Raw genomic sequence first — 19,556 nt, forward strand, 5'->3', positions numbered from 1 at the left:
CAAAATGCAGTTTCTTATTTGCAAACAAACACACATAGGGTGAGGCAGGCACACTTAATTGATGACATGAACCATGACTTTGCGTCTGATAATTACCTGCCACTAATCACAGTGGTACCCAGGTTCACACACTCAGTTTGTTCTATGATTTTGGTAAGGATGGCCACATTTGTTTGTGTGGCAAAGATGGCCATGATTGTGTTTGTCACCTGATGCTGCATTTGCAGACAAAAACAGAATTTTGCCAAATGCTTCTGTTTGCAAACAAAAGCATTCATGAACTGTGATCGTGTCACTACCACCATCACCACAAAAACACACAAACCAGCTGCCTTCACATTTTCTGGCCAAATGAAGTTTGGGAGTTGTCATTTTAGAACTGATGACATTCTCTTCTTGACAGATTTTCAAGTTATAGCAAGGTCTCTCTTTCCTATCCCCATCCCCCTTCGTTCATGGTGCTAAGTTTATTTTCAAAAACACTAGAATACCAATCTTTCCTTACCTCCCCCAAACCTGGGCTTATAGGTGGGTCTTACTTTTACATTGTCTATTTATGGAAATTAAATTGAGAATAAGGAGAAATGGTTGTTTTCCCCTTTGGTTGATGGGCTTTGGTTTATGCTCTTCTTTCCCACATGCTACCTTAACAGGCGATGGGTGCTACAACAGCTAATTCAGGAAGCTTCCTTGCCTTCCTTTGTAACCAAAGGAAACTCAGGAACAATTCCTGCAGAGAGGACACAGCGACTAATACAGGAAGAGATGGAGGTCTGTGGTGAAGCAGCAGGGAGATACCCAAGCAACTACAATGCCTGGTCTCATCGCATCTGGGTTTTACAGCACCTGGCTAAACTGGATGCCAAGGTAGGGCTATCATTATGCAGCCTCCGTGCGCACTGTTAGTGTGCTGTGTCAGTCTTCAGAAGAGCTTTAAAGAAGTAAAGTAGAGGGAGTAATGGTCCAGCAGCTCGAGAGGATCCTAACAGCAGATACCTCCAGAGATACCCTGACAGTTAGAATTGATATCCTCATCAGTGCACTTGTGGGCATTGGGATGGTGCATTGGGATACCAAAGACAGATTAAGCCAGTAGAGGAAGACTGAGTACAACTTGCTTTGCTGTGAAACAGGAAGAGATTATTAAGTCATAGAATTGAAATTACTTCTTGGTAGCCTCTGGTGATATGAGTCAGGATGCTGCGTCTATTGGCTGTCTTTGCACAATGTCCTGACCTGGTGGGCAGGGAGGGGAGCCGGGAACAGATCTCGCCCAGGTGTTCCTTCATGTGCAGATCCTATAAATTTTCCTAGGGATGCCTAAGTCTCATTCCAGGTAAACTAATCAGAGTGAGGGTGGGATTTAGAGGTCAGTATTCTCCACAGGTTCAGGGGTTATTTGGATGCAGGCTAGGAATTCTCTTGAACTAATCTTTGCAGTTTAGGAAGAAGGTGGAGATTTCCAGAGAATTTTAATGGCTTAGAGTTAGCCACCGTTTATTGTTCATCAGAATGAGAGCCAGGTGTCCCCTGTGTGCCTTTTTATATATTAAAGTGTGGTATTTTTTTTCTTCGTATGATATTACAATGCCATAAGAATTCTAGGATTCTTTTTTAAAAAGCTTCACAAGCTGGGAATAATGTTAAAAGGCCAAGTTGAAGATCAGAGTGCCCCAAGTGGTGTTTTCAGATGCATGGAGAAGCTTTCTGGGATTTTAGGTTACCACTTCCTCTACGTCTCCCTTCTCAGGGCCCTTTCCCCTGTTAGCTAGCCAGAAATTCTTCCAGGGCAAATAGAGAAATTTTTACCTGGAGTAAAAATTTTTTACTTCTACAAGAGTAGCCCTTTCCCTTACAGGTAACATGGCTGTTTGCTTGAGGAGGGAAGGCCACGTAGTGAAGAACAGAAAGCAAAGCGTGAGAGTCACAGCAGCCTGAGTTCACATTCTGCCCTACAGACTATGTGGAAAGTAAAGCTTTAATGTTTTCGTTTTTAAAGTGAGGACTTTGCTGAGAAGTAACAGAGTTAATGTGTGGAAAGTACTAGACACCTCAGAGAAGCTCACTAAATTTTAGTTTCTTTCTCTGAGCTCCCGTAGGTAGGAAGTTCAGGTGAAGTTGGCTGCCAATGTACTTCATCAAGTCAGTGGACTTTATTTGGAAAAAGTTTCAAAACCATTTTTCCCAGCCGCTTGTCCTGTGCAGTGAGCATAGTAGTAAACACAAGGAGTTTGCTCTCAGCAAATGAAACTAGGGTGCTGACCATCGGTTACAAAGCCGCGTGACGCTTGAAGGGGCTGAGGGAAGCCCAAGGTACAGTGGACACATAGAGAAATGACTCTTCATCTACCTGGAGCTCATTAGAAACCTTGGTCTCTTGGTCGGGAGGAGTGGTGCTACTGAAAAATTTCGAAGGCTGTTAAAGAAAAATTCACAGTAGGTTAAGGTTATAAAACTAAGTATGGGGCAGACTTGACATAATTTTGATATTTATTAGCACTGACTAAGACAGGAAACACTTTGGAACATTGCTTGGCACAAAATAAATGCTTAGCATATATTTGTACATACATATACAGTGTTGTTACGGACTTTTCTTTTTTAATCAGAAAAAAAGTTAGGAAATAAAGAATGGTTAGTAGTGCTGTGGGGTAGAATTATGAGACTTTAATTTTCTATTTTATGTTTCTTTGTGCTATATATATTTAAGCCATGTGTGGTGGCAGCCATATGTAATCCCAGCACATAATTTCAGCACTGGCAAAACCGATGCAGGAAGATTAATAATTTGAGGCCAGCTGGGCTACAACAGAGAGTTCAGTGCTAACCTGGACTACATAATAGCAAGATCCTGTATTAAGAAACCAAAATAAATGAACATATATTTAAGTAAATTTTAAAATAATGTTAGTTTTGAGGGTAGGGTAGGAGGAAAGACTCATAGCCAAGCAGAATTTATTATTGCTGGACAGTTATAAGTTGATACAATATGCCACCCAAACAAACACCTACGGTCATGTCTTCAGAAAATATATACAAATGGCTGATGGGAACATGGAAAAACTTTCGGCATCATCAGCCATTAGAGAAATGAAAATCAGAAGCGCAGGGAGATGCAGCTTCGCACCAACTAGAATGGCAGAAAATAAAGACAGTATCAAGTGTTGATGAGGATGTGGAGAAATTGGGGACCTTGTTTGTAGTTTTTAAGAATATACAGTGTTGCAGTCCCTATGGAAAGCAACTTCACATTTCCTCAAAGTAAACATAGAAGTACATATTAAAATATACATAGTCACAACCCGTATATTATATTCTTGAAAAAGAAAAAATTACCATAGTCTGTTTCTAGGAATATAGCCAAAAGAACTGAAAACATGTTCATACCAAAACTTGTATGAGAATGTTTATAGCCAAATTACTTGGCCAAAAGGTGGTAACATCCAAAATGTTTATCATCTGTGAAAAAGAAACCAGAATGTGATACATATATTCATAGAATGGAATCCTGGCCGTCATAAGGAGTTGTAACACTGATCTTACAGTGTGGATGAACCTTGGGACAGTATGCCGATTGAAAGCAGCCAAACTGAAAAGGCCACATACTCTGTAATTCCATTTACCCAGTGTTTTCAGAATTGGCGAAGCAGATTTATTGAGTGCCAGTAGCTGGGGAGAGGGAGTGTAGAGTGACGTGTAAGACGAATGAGGGGTTTTTGTTGGTGAGGGGCTGGTGAAAATGTTTTAAATTAGATAGCAGGGATATCTGCATTGACTCTGTGTATATACTAAAAATACTGATTTATTTTTCAGCTTCAGAAATTGGTAAGAATGAAGTTTTAAAAATAGCTAAGAAATTGTTGAAAAAAGATTAAAACACTGTGCTATTAGATGTTTAAATGTTTAAAATAGGGTAATTAAAACTATGATACTATTTCAAAAATAGATTTTTAGTAAGGGAAAAGAACACCAAGCCCAGAAGCAAATCTCATTATGTAATATCTACCATCTTCATTAATGATGAATATGAAAAATGTCTTTGTTCAATTGGTGATGCTGGTAAGAATTGATTGGCTTAGGTGTGAATATCTTTTTTTTTTTTTGGTCCTACTGGGGACCAAACCCAAGGCCTAGTGCATGGTAGGCAGGCACTTTACCATTGAGCCATACCTGCTGCCCTTGATTGACTTTTTAGAAAATAATTAAGTTAGGTTTTTAATCTCAGTGTATGTAGAATAAAACTATATTCTTAGTGGACTGAAAACCTATATGAAGCAAAAAGAAACTGGAAGGCATTAGGCTAAATGAAATAAGCAAACCAAATGCTGCAAAATCACACTTGTATATGGATTCTAAAGCAGTTGAACTCAGAAACAGATTATTGAGTGATAGTTGCAGGGGCGAGGGGTGGGGTGAAGAATGAGGAGTTACTAGGCAAAGGGTACAGAGTTTCGGTTAGGATGAAAAATTTGCCACTATTGTACAGCATAGTGATTACAGCTAAGAATGTATTGTACACTTAAAATGTGCTAAGAGGGTAGATCTTAAATGCTGTTATCATTAAAAAAGACAGTGATAACAGTAAGATGATGAATGTTAGCTTGGTTGTGATAATCATTTCACATTATGCATGTAAAATCATTATATTGTGAACTTTAAATGTACAGTTTTTGTCAGTATACCTGCATAAACATGGAAAAAATCAAAATCAACTGGAATTATATATTCATAGAAACACAGCATATGTGGCAAATGGAGGCTTAATATCACTTTATAAATATCTCTTGCAAACTTATAAGAAAAAAATATTACAAATAGATTAGGCAATTTATAAATAAACAGAATTAGGCAAGATAGGAACTTCATAAGGAAACAGGAAAACTAATGAAGTTAAATTAAAATGAACATGATTTTTTATTTATGAAAATAGTGAAATACTGATGGGAAATAGGCATTAACATGTACTTCCAATAGAAATATAAGTTGTACAACCTTACTAGGGGACATTTTGATAATATACATCAAGAACCTTACAGTATTGTTCTCTTTATTCCAGCAAATGTACATCTAGAAATTTCTCTTGAATACATCTAGGTATGCACATAGGTTATACAAGACTAGAAACAAGGGAATAAATTGTACTTACCTTTAGGATGAAATACTATGCAAGAGCTATAATGTTTAATGCCATAAAAAAATTTTAATTTAAGTGGAACAAAGTCTGTCTTGAGTATTCCAAATTTGTGTTAAAAATAAACTTTTTGCACATGAATGCATAGAAAAAAGCCTGAAATCTTTGTTATATACCAGTCTGTTAAGACTAGGGGTTTGTGGCTAAGAGGATAATGGGTCATTTTTGTTGGCTTTTTTATATTCTTCTGTCATTGGAATTTTCTGTAGTGATCATTTTTATCACTTTTATGATCAGAAAAAAACAAATATTTTTAAGATGTAAGGACCGTAATATGTATTTTCACTATTCCTTTAAACCTGTTATTTCTCTATTTCATAGCCCTGTGTTTGTAGTTTTCTCATTTATTCATTCTTTCTTATATGTAATTTGGAAAGAATATGGATATTTAAGGTATATGATATAAAGACATTCATCACCTCTTTACATAATGTCTTTAAGATGACTTAAAAGTAATTACTGTCTTTTCACCATTGCCTTTATCTGTATACTTTGATGTTCTAGTAAGAAAATGCCCTGAAACTCTGATTAAAGTTTCTTCTTTAATAATTCATCTTAATATATCTTAATAAAAAGATGGTAGATTTTTTTAAAAAGGGTCAGACTTTCTTTAAGAAATTAAATTGGTTTTGTTGAAAGTCTTTCATATATGTGCCATTTTTGCCTCAAAAATTGAACAGTAAATTCCATTTTTTTGTATAGAAATATCTTGTTAGACATAAATGTTTTTCATGTAGTATAAGTTTATTTTAAGTAACTAGTCTTTTCAACCAGGTTAAGAAGCCATACCAGAAGTAAAAAACTGCTGTATTACAGCCTAAATGCCCTGCAGACTAATTCTTCAAAAATGTAATAACATTGGATTGATTTGTTTTCTGGCAGGTGTTTATTTGGTGCTATTTTTGCTTACCTTTTAAAATTAAAAAAAAGATCTTAGCTGGGGATTTAGCTCAGCGGCACAGTACCTGCCTGGCAAGTGCAAGGTTGTGAGTTTGATTCCCAGTACCGGTAAAAGAAGATCTTATTGTCAATTTCTCAGAGACTCTATTGCCTGTAGAATAAATTTAGGTATCTACATATAAATTCATTAGAACTTAAAGGAAGTAAAAAAAAATTCAAATGATAAAACTTGAATGTCCTGACTTTAAGGAATCTTACTCCTTTGTATTTATCACCTCCTTCATTAAATTGTTCATTCATTCATTCATAAATTATTTGTGTATCCACTCTGGTGCCAGTGGGTTTAGGGACATGAAATCATCAATTAGGAATGAATAAATATTTGCAGCATTAAAAAAAAAAAAAGAGGGAAACTAAAGTGCCTGCAGAATTTAGTGGTCATGAAGACCTGTATAGAAAATTCTTCTGTGGGGCTGGGGAGATAGCTAAGCAGCACAGCATCTGCCTGGCAAGTGCAAGGTCCTTAGTTCGATTCCCAGTACCAAAAAGAGAAAATTCTTTTGTGTATGTAGAGGATCACGCAAGGGCTGTGGAAGTTTAGAAAAGTGAACATTTTCCTGTAGCAGAGAAAAGGGCTGTGTGAAAAGTGGAGAAGGGATCTTGGTACAGAAGACATTTGCCTGGGACCTTACACAGCATATAAAGCCATCATTGGCATTGTGCTGCCTGTATATTCACAGGTCTATGTCTCTTTTCCTTAGCAGGTCTGAAAATTTTCACAGAATGTGGTTGGGTCTTGATAATACCTTTCACTGATCAAAACTTACTTATGTTTGCTACCTGTCCAAGACAGTACCAATTTATTTTTTCATAAATACAGCTTTTCTTTAGTTTTCAGGATCGGTAATATAAAGTTGTGAATAATTTACTGCTGAATTTTATCTATTTTTTAAAAACATTTTATCATTTATGGTGAGTTTAGGGCAAGTAGTGAAAGTCACAACCCCTGGCAAAATCCTGTTATTCATGCGTCATGGTTTTTGGCTAAGCTCTTAGAATTAAGTAGTAAACAAAACAGTGTGATTTTTCCCCTCATGGCATTTGTAGTAAAGAACAAATAATTACATTGAGTCTGTTGTCAAGGATGTAGTACATATTCATACCAGTTAGATGTATGCATATTAAATATAAGAAAAAAGTTTATGTCAAGATAACTCCTGAATTTATATTTTTCCATCTACATTAGTATTGTAAGTGAGAACTCACGTTTATCATTATTTTAGAATTTGGCTTTTCTCTGTGTGTCAATCAGAATGTGTAGTTAGGGTCACAGGAAAAAAGGACAAATCCTTAATTCTGTAGTTTTAAAAAATCACCATTACTTTATAAGGAAAAGAGACACTAACATGTGTTAAGCTTCTAAGTGACAGTACTGTGCTTGACATTGTATACAACACACTGATGAGAATGATTATCAAAAAAAAACAAGGAATAAATCAAAGAGCAATCACAAGTGTTAATGGAGAGAGAAAAACCTTTGGAAATTCTTCTCACTTCCTTTTTTTCTTCCTGCAAGATTCTTCTTGATGAACTGTCTTCTACTAAACATTGGGCATCTATGCACGTTTCAGACCACAGTGGATTTCACTACCGCCAGTTTTTGTTAAAGTCTTTGATTAGCCAAACTGTGATAGACGATTGTGTATTGGAGCAGAACCCTTTGAGAAGTGAGTCAGCACTGGGTCTTCCAAAAGATGAAGAAGAAGCAGCTTCAACAGAGGAACCAAGTATAAATCTTTCCCATCTTCTGGAAAAGGAAGTGGAATTCAGCACTGATCTTATTGATTCCTACCCAGGACATGAAACCCTGTGGTGTCATAGGTAAGAGACCGGACAAGGGCATTTCCTGCGTGAAACTTGGCATGTTCTTGTAAGAGGTGCAGATGTTGCTATATCTCACTTGTGCCTGTTTGTGAATTGTGATCATCTGATGGTGGAGCTGTGACTGAGAGAAAAAGGGTTTGTGTTACCATATCATCATCATCATCGTCATCACCATCATCAATATGAAGGTCCTCACGCAGCTTTTTCCCGTGGCATAGGGTAATGGTGTTCAAACCTTGATTCTGCAGCAAAAGAACCTGTGTTATTTCCAAAATAAAAAAGAAACAAAGGTTTCTGGACTTCCTCTTTGGATATCTGGAATTAAGTGGACTTAAGTGCTATGATTTCTTTTTGTTTTGTTTTTGAAACAAATTTTACAGGTAATTTTGATGTACAATCAGGATTGAGGTTATTAATTAGAGTCTAAGAATAAGTCTAAGTTTGCTATATTTATTATTTACTTAGGAAATGTATTGGTTTTAAGAATAAAAACAGCGCTTTTTTAAAAATTTTAAAGTATAGGGAATTTTTCTTCAGGCACAGGAAAAAACTACTTTTGAGTACATTTGACAGTAATGTAAATTTCATGAAGTTGATATGTGGCCACCTTACTTCAGTTATTTTGGGTGTTTTTCTGTTTGGAGGTACCTCCCATCTTCATGAATATAGATTCTAAGTTTGCAAACAAAAAGCTTGTACTGGGCAAGAAGTAGGCATTTTAAAAATGTATATATTTCTTGAATTGTTGAAAACCCACCACTACCCCGAGCTTTCTTGTAGGCTGTTTGAAGAAATTTGGTCAGTCTCATTTCCGTACTAAATGTATTCAGAAGGCAGAAGTCACTTGCCCCTTTTTGGCCTCTTCATAAATAGAGAATTCTCCCTTTCTCTTAAAACCAAGACTCTCTTAATGCACATTTTCAAACAGAAAATGGATCTTACTAGAAAGCATGTTAAAAGATACAGTTCCTCTTTTCCCACTAAGGAAAGGAGTTCTGCTGCTCTTGGAATCACCTGGAACTGTTTGTTAAAAATGAAGAACCCTGTGTCTAATCTATAAAACTTTAATTCGGGGGTTGAAACTGGTTTGGTGTTAAAAGAGCTTTGTTGCTGTTTTGTGTTTAAGCATTTTATTTTATTTTTTTGTCTTTTCTTCTGGTACCAGGAATCAAACTCACGACCTTGCGCTTGCCAGGCAAGCGCTTTGCTGCTGAGCTAAATCCCCAGCCCGTGTTTAAGTATTTTAATAGCAAGACTTACGGGATTTGAGACAATTAAAATTGGAGTAAGAGGGGGTAAAAAACTTAGGATGACCTGTGTGTTTTACAGGCTAGTTTTCTACTGTATTAGAGAACTGGTCTGTTCTTTACATTTTACCCTTTATAAAATGAAACGTTATACATTCCTTCTTTACTCCAGCATATACAGTGAGTACACAAATAGAATTATCTTTTAGGGACTTAGAGCTGCTAATATGAGCGATGAGATATAACTTAGAACCTATGCATTTTATCATATTATGTATAGTAGATCCCTGCCCCCAAATTAAAGCTTTATAGATTAGACCCAGGGGTCTTCATTTTTAGCAAACAGTTCCAGGTGATTCTAAAGGCAGGAGCATTGCTTTCCTCAGTGGGAAAGGAAGAACTATATCTTTTACATGCTGTCTTCAGAGCCTAGCACATTTTAAGACTATTGATGAATTTAGAAGAAAATTCTGTTGATTTCTAGATAATAAGACCAACAGCTGCAGATGTATTATTGTAACTTTTAAAAGGATTGGATAAAGGCCATAAACCAAGCTTGTGGAGAAACCATTTACTCCCTCTAGTTGTTGAATAGATAACAGTGCAATAAGGTTTTTGTTTTATTTATATAATAACTTAAGGCATACTGGGCTAAGACCTGTTTCTACTTTTCATATCATAGTTATCAGAGAATAACAGTGCCAGGTCGTTGTTATCATCTCAGTAAATGCCTGTTGAAAAGCCTTTAGTGTAGTAGTCTTTCTCACAAACCAGGAAGCTAGCGTTGAAGGCCTTTCTCCAGATATCCAGAAGCCTCATTTCAGCTGTTTTTCCTCCTTCCCCCAGATATCTTGGGATGATGAAGTGGGCAGCAGACTCTGTACTGGATACTTTGAAATGACCAACTTCTTCCTCCCAAAAGTTTGACTTTTTTGATGTGATTTTATTTTTTTTCTTTCCCTCCTCCATCATAGGCGGCATATTTTCTATCTTCAGCATCACTTCAGTAGCAGGCTTCCTCACAGCATGACACAGGTGTCACCTGCAGACAGCCCTGGGGAGACACTGAGTGACTTACACCTCGTCCCTGGAGGCCCCCATCTGTCTCAAGCAATGGAAGTGGATGGACTGAACGACTGTAGCAAGCAAGGCTATTCCCAGGAAACCAAACGCCTGAAGCGGACCCCAGCTACAGACTCTTTGGGCCTAGAAATGGAGCACAGGTTTATTGATCAAGTGTTATCCACTTGCCGGAATGTAGAACAAGCCAGGTATGCCAATGCATACAGGAAATGGCTGGTGACTTTGAGTCAATGAAAGAGGAGGATTAATCCCACAGGGTTCCCCTTTTAGTGCAATATTGCTTTCCTGTCTCATTGACATAGTTGCATGAACTTTGCTATGAAGCTGACTGTGTTCCTCTCCTTTAGGTTAAAGGTCCATAGGAAATCTTCTATTTATTTTAAGAATTGGCATTCCTTTGGGGGTAAAGTAATTACATAATTTCTTCCTGCTAAATAGTCTTATTTTTTTTCTTTTTTTACTCCTCATCCTTTGTATATGTGGGGCTTCTCATTTGATTCACAAGTATCTCTGCCCACTTCAGTTCAATTGCTACGTATGCAAATTTTGTTAAGAATTTATGTTGTGTTTCAGCTGAAGAACATTAATACAACTACAGAAGGACTTGATCTTACTGTTGTTTTGAAAATCAAATGGCTAGATTAATGGATATAGGGAAATATAAACCAATTCTCCATCTCTAGCATGTTCTATTCAAGTTACAGACTTAAGATAACCAAAGTCAAAAGTATTGGAACTTACATCAAAAACTGCCTCCAATATAATCCATTTTTTAGATAGTTACCTTAAAGGAGGGGTGTATATAATTGCAGTACTGGAAAATTAATTTTATTACTATTTTTAATAGATTGTTTTTACCTCATATTTGGTATATACCAAAACAGTCAAGTCAGCCCTTATAAAATAAATTTGTTTTTTAAATCCCAGAATGCCATTTTTAGTTATTACTGCCTTTTTCCTTCCATAATCACTCATATAAAGTGAAAAATACATATAGAAATGTATTAGTAAAAAAATTTCCTTAATTTAAGTTATTGAGGTTATACTGGATAAATTACAAAATTTTTGTCAAGTGCTTATTAAAAAGTTTGTTGGCAAAAGCTGGGGGGAAAGAACAATTTTAGAGATTAGCTCTTTGATTTTAAAAATGAAACAAAACACTTTGAAACAGAATTTTGTCAGGGTTGCCATGCCAAAGTATCGCATTGTAAGCTCTATTTTATCTTTTCAATAACAAGGGCTCAGTTTTTCAGGTCGGCAGTGTAGGGGTGGAAGAAGGGTCAGGTCATGTCTGTGTCATGCTTTTCCCTCCTGTATAAAATGGTGTGTTTCTTCTTTCTACATGCCTTTCTCTTTATTTTGCCAATTCCATGGTTTTGTCACTTTCACATTTGTATATTTTCTTCTTCCTTCTGTCTTAATATCAGGAACACCTACTGAAGCTGTTAACCCCCTCTATTGAATGAATTTCATGCATCTACACACACACACACACACACACACACACACACACACACGCACAGTTGCAGAGGAAATTGAAATAAGAGCTGCCCCCTCTAAAAGTTTCTGTAAGAATAGAAGCTGTCTCTTGTCGTACGTGGGTGTAAATTTAAATAATAATTATAGCAGTAAGTGTGACTACCAGTCTTTCTCTATTTTCCTAATCTGTGCAGTGGGAGGAAGGATATAGGGAAAGGCAAGCCCTTCCTGTCTCATTCTCATGGCAGGTCTGGACTTGAGTCAGGTGCACTGCTTTAAGGGAAAAGAAACAGGTTCTTTATTTCAGCATCATGGTTTTTTGAATGGCAGACTGTTGAACTGAGTGGCACACTTAAGAACAGCAGAAAAATTACCTAGCCTGGTCCCAATAGACAGGTGTTCCTCTTCTTTCTTAGGGCAAAAAATACTTGTCATAAACTGAGAAAATAATTGCCATTGTGAACATAATTCCATGGCCCTATGTACAAAGCATATTATGAATCAGATATCTCATTTGTAGACCTGTGGATAAAATCATATTTATGATTTTCAGCTCCTGTGGGGGTTGGGTAGAAACTACCCGGAAAAGACATGGGAGGTTCCATCCATTCCAGTAGTACATGTTGCCACAGTCTGGCCTTACTCAGTATTACCTTTTTTCTAAGCATCATTTTTAGTATCCCAAACAATAGGGCTTCTTATACTTTGACCTGAGTACCTATTGGGGCATGATTACAGATAATATTATATGAGCATTAGCTAAATGTTTGTGATACTCCATGCCTTTGTATACCTTTCGTTCAGTATCTCTCAGTGTCTTGCCCGTCTCTCATGTTAACTGCCTTCATATCTTCTGAAGCGCAACCCACCACTTTCTGAAGCCATGCGGTCCTTTAATGTCCTTGGTCTCTTCGTCTTCCAAATAAAGTTTTAAGTAGGGAGTAAAAAAGTACAAATATCCAAAGGATACTGTTAGTATGTGACTTTTGTGTGCCACTTTATTTCTCAAATACGTATTTCTTGAGTGTTCATTCACAAGAAAACTTACGATTGCCCCATATGGTTATGGTTTTTTTCTTAAGTGCTTGACATTTAAACCCACTAACATAATAATATATCTTTGACTAAATGAGTTCATGCAGTAAAATGAATATGTCTATTTTCAAGGGCTCATTAGTTTTATTTTTCTGAAAATATGTAAGATTGACACGTTTTCATCGAATACTACTGATAAGCAAAAAGCAATAAGATCTGTAACTACGCCCACCATAACCCTTGCCCTACCTTTTTTTATTTTTTAAGTATATCTACGTTGGCAATGAATTATTTCCATGTCCTACTGTGTGCCTGGCACACTACGAGGAGTTAGTAGGTACTTATTGATGACTGATTATCTGAAGAAAGGAAAGATTAGTCATGAGTGGTAGGAAGAATGATGATTGAGAAGAATAAGTGGGTTGTGGTAAATGATGTCTTGTAGCTTCATAATGTTTAGGGAGAACTATCACATCTAGAATAAGTTAATTTAGATTTGTTCTTTTCATTTCATTACCTTATTTTAACTTGTTAAATCTCAGCCAAGAAATGTAGCTCTAGATTTATCAGTTGAACTTTTGTATTTATTAAAAGCTCACAGAGCAGATGAAAGTCACCTGCACTAAGAATGCTGCTTTCTGCTCACTTATGATGGTGAAAGCCACTTTGGGCAGAGAGTGAAGAAATTCTTTGAGTTTAGTGACTTAGCCTCCAACCTGAACTGCGGACCTTTTAGATACTGCCTAACCCTGTGTGAGTCATTTTTTAAGATTAAAGACTTGATACGTAGCAATATATCCCCTATTACCTCCTCAGAAACTCTGGGCCCAGATTTCAGTCTTATTTCTTACTTCTATGAGATGGTTCTAATTTAAGTTAAAAGCTTCAATCTTTTTTTTTTTTTTGCAGTGCTAGGGATTGTACCCTTCTTCATTAATTATTACTAGGGATTAATGTATACAAATTGTCACTAAAAGCCACTTATATCTTCAAATAAGGCCTCATGTGACATCAGTTGTGGAAACAAAAATTTGGGGGTTTTATGGAAAGCAGCATATATAGTAAACATGGTGTAATTTAGATATATTCAGCTACCAGTTCATGCTGTGTATGTGTGTGTGTGTGAGAGAGAGAGAAACTTGTAATATTGCTACAAATCGTCAGTCTTAGAATTTTCCTTTATATAGCACAAAATGATACCTGACAATGGGCTAAATGCAGTTTAAAAGTGGAATTACCAATTACTGTATAATGGTCTCTACTCTAGTTCCTTTGAATTATGGACAATGCTAACATTTTAATTGTAAAAGGAAGTAACAGGATCTTTTTCTTTTTTTTTGCAAAAAACCCTTTTCAATTTACTGTTATTTTGTTACTAGAAAACTATATTTTGATACTTTAAGATATTTACAGTATGCTAAGAAATTTGAACAACACTGTAACAACTGGACCTTTCTGCCTTTTGAATGAGTTCCTCAAATAGAATCACAAACTGTAGCAGTTTTTGTGCTATTGCTGCCCATGCTCTGTAATGAACTTCTTTGTATTAGTTAGAGACCTTTATGGAGGCGCTGAAAAATTCAGGCAAGTTCAGTGTCACTAAGGCCGTGAGCAGGAAAAATAAACCCCAATAACTTTACTTCCACCACATGGTGTCTTTCATAAAATAGCTGTACTTACTGTGTTAACTTGAGTGCCTTTCTTAACTTTTAAGAGAAGCAAGAAATTATTATATTACAGTGAATTTAATGTTTAAATAGAAATCAGAGTATGAAAGTTTTATCAAATATCTGATTATGGTTCATTATTTATTCCCATAGCTAGGCATGGTCCCGTGGGGTATTTTATCATATGATACACTAATTGAAGAAGGTAGGATCCTAATACCCTGTATTTAATTAGCAAATGTTTTTAGGCATCATACCAAGTAGTTATTTCTCTCAGACAACCAACATTTTGGGGTTTAGAGGCATCACATTAGAGGGTGATAACATGCACAATTAAAGACAGCCTGAAACCTATACAGCGTGTGTTCAAAGGGAAACTGACACCCTGCCTCAAAATAAAGATCAGATGGTTGTCCTAAATGAATCCTTTGCCTTACTTTAAGGAGCTTCCTTCCTTTCCAGATTCAGCACGATATAGGATAGTTGCGGGGGGGGGGGGGTTAGGGTTATGCCTTTTTTTCAGATATGAGAAAAAGTAAACACTGAGATAAATTTTTAAATGTGTCATTTTATATATTTGTGTATGAGGGAGAGGGATAGGAATTTCGTATTTCACAACAGCAAATAATTCCTTGTTGTAATTTCATAAAAATATAGTTAAGATTCCAAAGTGCTTTACAGAATTTTCTTAAATATGTATTCCTAAAGGGCAGTGATACGCTGTGCTCACAGTAAAGACGAAACCAGTGTATCCGTTGTAGCTCTGGTACGGGAGGGGAGACCTCAGGCTCCCAATTTTGTCTCTCTACTCGTACCAGGCCATGGGAGCACTGTAAAACCAAACTCTTTGCTAAAAATATATCATGTAAGGCAGTAGCTTAGTCTGCTGGTCAAACATTGTGCTTCCAAGAATAGTAGCTATATATAGTTTTTGCTTTATGGACAATAGTAGGATCCACAAAGCTAACCCTGATATTTCTTTGATTGGTCTGTTGTTATTCCTCAGGGTGTAAAAGATGTAGTCAATTTAGAACAAAATTTTATATTTAGTGGCAAAAAAAGAAAAAGCAAAAATAAGTTAAATATATTACTAGGTCTTAACATTTTAATATATATATACTATTTTTTATAAACCACTACCAGCATAGTAGCTAGTAGATGCTCTATGACTGCCTCATTGTTCACCTTGCTGCTTTAGACCCTATGGCTCATTTCGGATCATTATCTCATGTGTGTCTTCCATGGGAATGACTTCCGTATTATTTTTCCATGTTGGGAGGTAGGCAAGATCATGTTTATTTATTTGACATCCTTCTCAATTTTCAGAAATCCTACTGAGGAAAATGATTACTGTTGGTTTTCAATTTGACTACTGTTTTGCTTCCTAGACTTCTGTTTCCCTGAGAGTTTTATGTGCAAGTCTTGTACATGTTGAACACATTGCGTAAATGCCTTGCATGGTGTAGGCTCAAGTCAGAATAGATACAAGCTAGAGAGGAAAAACTAGTTCTGTCTCATCATGGTCTGCATTCTTTTGGTGGTTTCAAGTGAAATGCACCCATTTTACATGAAATATAAAAGCAGATTCAAATACACAAGGTAAAGATACACAGTTCCACAACATTGCAAGTGAAATTCAGATGCTTCTAAGATAGCAAAATTAAGATACGTGTATCTGTGCACACACATACCACATTTGGAGTTTGAATTTATATGATGATTTTTACAAAGAATTTTATCCAGAGAATTTTTATTTTTGTATTTGTTTAGTGTTCATAAGTCAGTTTTCTTTACTAGGCCAACTGCGCCCCCGCCCCTCGGGCAAAGTTGGAAGTGTAACACGAGTACCAGTTTGCCCTGATTAGATAGTTGTATAAACTGCTTATATTAAGTCTTTAGTGGTTTATACATCGTATCATTCTGGTTTTTATTCCTTTTATTCAGGGAATCAACCTTTATTTTATGTCTGCCAATCACTTTCCTTAAAGTACTGTGCAGCATACATTAGATTATTTATGTTTATAAAGTGATAGATAATGCATTTGATTATTTTTTTATGTCAGAAGGATTTATAATTTCACATGTCCAAATGTTGACTCAAACAGCATTCTATCAGAAATGCTCGTACATGTCCTTCTTCATCAAAGCCATGCATTTGGAGCAGATATTTTTTTCTTATTTGTTAAAGAATGAATATAGACAGAGTACAATCATGGTAGGTGTTCAGTAAATAACTGAATATTGATCTAATATCTAACAGTGAGTTTTCAGCAGTTTCAGAGACCATGATCATCTTTTCACTGAGAAGTATATTGTAGAGTAATATATATGAGCAACTGAAAAATTATTTCACTTGACATGAATTACTAGGGTTTTTAGGCTAGAGTTAGTAACATATAATTAAAATACTTTATGTACATGGTTTGAAAACAGGAGATGTAAAAAATTTAAGTTGTATCTTCCTGTGTAAGGCACATTACTAAATGTGATGAAATGAATGTCTTAAAAAACAGGCAACTGAACTCTTAAGAAAAACTGCTGTAGTCTTCTGCAGTTTCTGTATTGGTATGCCCTGTACCATCTAGTTTAGGTTATTTTTATTTCTCCCTAAATCCTCGTTGCTTTCCAGTGTCGTGGTAATGGTAAAATGCAAAGGTATGTTAAATAACTTTCTACTTACTTATTTCCCAAGACATCTTTAATACAAGGAAGAAGTTTTTATGAATAATACAGTACTACAGTTTCATTACCTGTTCCCTTGTGGCTTTTACAGCAATGTTGTCAGTTTACCTAATATAAAAAGATTAAACAGTTTTTGGAAACATTCCTACCTGAGCTATGAGGAACCAGTTGTACAGTATGAGTATAATTAGACACTGGCTTAGTGGGAGGGCTGGATGCATGACTGATGCTGGCTTTTGACTGAAGTGACCACTGTGAGTATTATATTTGGTACATTATGTTCAAGGAGAATAATGGACTGTATACTAGATTCACTTACTGTTTTTGAGTTGGAAAGATGAGGCATTATAGATACGCCAAATATTTAGGTACTCTTCTATAAAATCGTAAAAAAGAAAGAAAAAAAGGAAGAAGAGAGGGAGAAAAAGGGCAAAAACTAGTAATGATATCTTTAATATCTTCTAAATTTTTTTTAATCCAAGTATCTTGGACACGTAGTCTCTTGCTTATTAGTTCAGCAGTAAGAAACTTAAAGGTCATAAATTGGAGTCAATGCCATTTTAAGATTGTCTTGTAGATTTTCTTCAAATAGACTGGTTGTATATATGATCTGTGATGCAGGTCAAATCCCAGAAATTAAAGATTAGTTTCATCAGGGATGTAGCTCAGTGGCACACTGCCTGCCTGGCAAGCTTGAGGCCCTGAGTTCAATTCAAAGTACCCAAAAAAAAGATTAGTTTCACTAACCTGTTTTAACAGTGGTACTAATTGTCTTCACTGAGTGCACTGCTGCATTTCTTAAATCTGTTTTCCCCCAGTATAGTAGCAGTTTGCATTGAAGTTCTTTCATAGTAATTGACATTTTCTAAGGATTACATATTTTGTGAAATCTTCAAATTGCAGAGGCATAAGAAGAATAAATTTTGCAGTACATTTTGTGCAGAGTGCACTTACAGTGTTCTGGGAGTAATACCCCAGAGTGCCCGAATAGTGATGGTAAATTCTAAGGCCAATATAATGACTATGTATTACCCATAGCTGTACTGTTCAATAGGAATATAATGTGACCCACAAAGTAATTTTTAATATTGTTATCATGATAAAAAAGATTATATTTATTTCAACATGCAGTCATTGTAAAACTATTAATTCGATATCTTACCTTCTGTTGTTCCTGTATGCAAAATTTCACATATATTTTGTAATCCCAGCACATCTCAGTTCTGAATGGCTACGTTCAGGTACTCAGCAGCCCTGTGTGGCTTGGGACTACGATACAGGACAGTGCAGGTTGTAGAGAATACGATGCATGACTTTGTTTTAAATTTGGAGGTGAGAAGCATGAGATTATGGCATTTAAAAAAATTTCAGAGTGTTTAGAAAAGCATTTAATAGAATTACCACTTGTTTTCCTTCCTCTTAAAGTTACTCTAAAAATAAGAACCTGTTCTAGTTTGCCAAACATTTTTTAAGGTGGAAGAAATTCTATGCCATGTAAAATACCATGAGAACAACATATTAGTAACAGTTTTCAGTTGTATTTACTAAATTCTGTCCTGTTTCTTCAAAATAACAGTTTAACTTGCATGTTAATTGTATATCTGTACCTATTTTGTTTTTGTATTCTTATATAATGTGTATTAACCAACAGCGCTAGGATTCTAAACTTTCTATGCAGTTGTTTTCCAGTAGTTACTGGTATACTTATTACATGATGATAAATGGCAGATAAATAGAATGAACCATTTTTTTCTCCATTAGATTTACTTTTAACATGTGACCGTGTACCAAGCCAGCTATAAGTTACTGTATTTGTATGAATAGGAAAAAGTGTTTGTCTTATCTTTGCTAATTGTCTGCAATTTTTAAGTAAACTTTTAATCTCCTAAAATGAGTGTTACATGTGATTTTATTTTTACTTGTGGTATTTTAGTTCCAAATACTGATTGAATTGCTTTGATAGTGACAAACGGAGTGGTGGGAATCCTATTGTTTAAGTGAAACCAATAATTTAACTGTCTATATTTGAAAAAGAATAAATATCACTTGTGTCTAGGGCATAAAAGAAATATCAGAAACAAATCAATTGCTTTGCTTAATAACATTGCTTTACATGAAAGGTTAGTAGTAACAGCTAAGGAGGATGCACTGGCCAGTTTATTAATATTATTTTGTCATTCATCTACGTTTGGCAGATACACCATTTTCCTCGTGTTGGAAGCCCAGTTTTACTTTCGGTTCTGTGTTATTGTAAACAAAAGAAGAAAATGTATGTTAAAAACAATATGCAAATGACAGCTCCTGTGTATTAGTTATCATTTCCAAACAGCCAGCTTGGGCATCAACTTGAAGTTATAATATTTCCTTATGAGAAGTACAGTATCATGC

The 19,556-nt window shown here is 35.7% G+C and overlaps 1 protein-coding gene across 1 annotated transcript in view; it reads left to right on the top strand.

The window, feature by feature from the left end:
* Ptar1 (protein prenyltransferase alpha subunit repeat containing 1) overlaps positions 1-19,059 on the top strand; it is a 46,928-nt gene extending 27,869 nt beyond the window's left edge. Inside the window, exons 5-7 of the mRNA XM_005388558.1 lie at positions 654-867; positions 7,668-7,972; positions 10,197-19,059. Of these exons, the coding sequence (XP_005388615.1) occupies positions 654-867; positions 7,668-7,972; positions 10,197-10,539 (862 nt within the window). The 3' untranslated portion in view covers positions 10,540-19,059. The remainder of the gene's footprint in view (positions 1-653; positions 868-7,667; positions 7,973-10,196) is intronic.
* The last annotated feature ends 497 nt before the right edge of the window (positions 19,060-19,556 follow it).

Source organism: Chinchilla lanigera, unplaced genomic scaffold (assembly GCF_000276665.1).
Source record: "Chinchilla lanigera isolate Chin_1 unplaced genomic scaffold, ChiLan1.0 scaffold00033, whole genome shotgun sequence".
Lineage (NCBI taxonomy): Eukaryota > Metazoa > Chordata > Mammalia > Rodentia > Chinchillidae > Chinchilla > Chinchilla lanigera.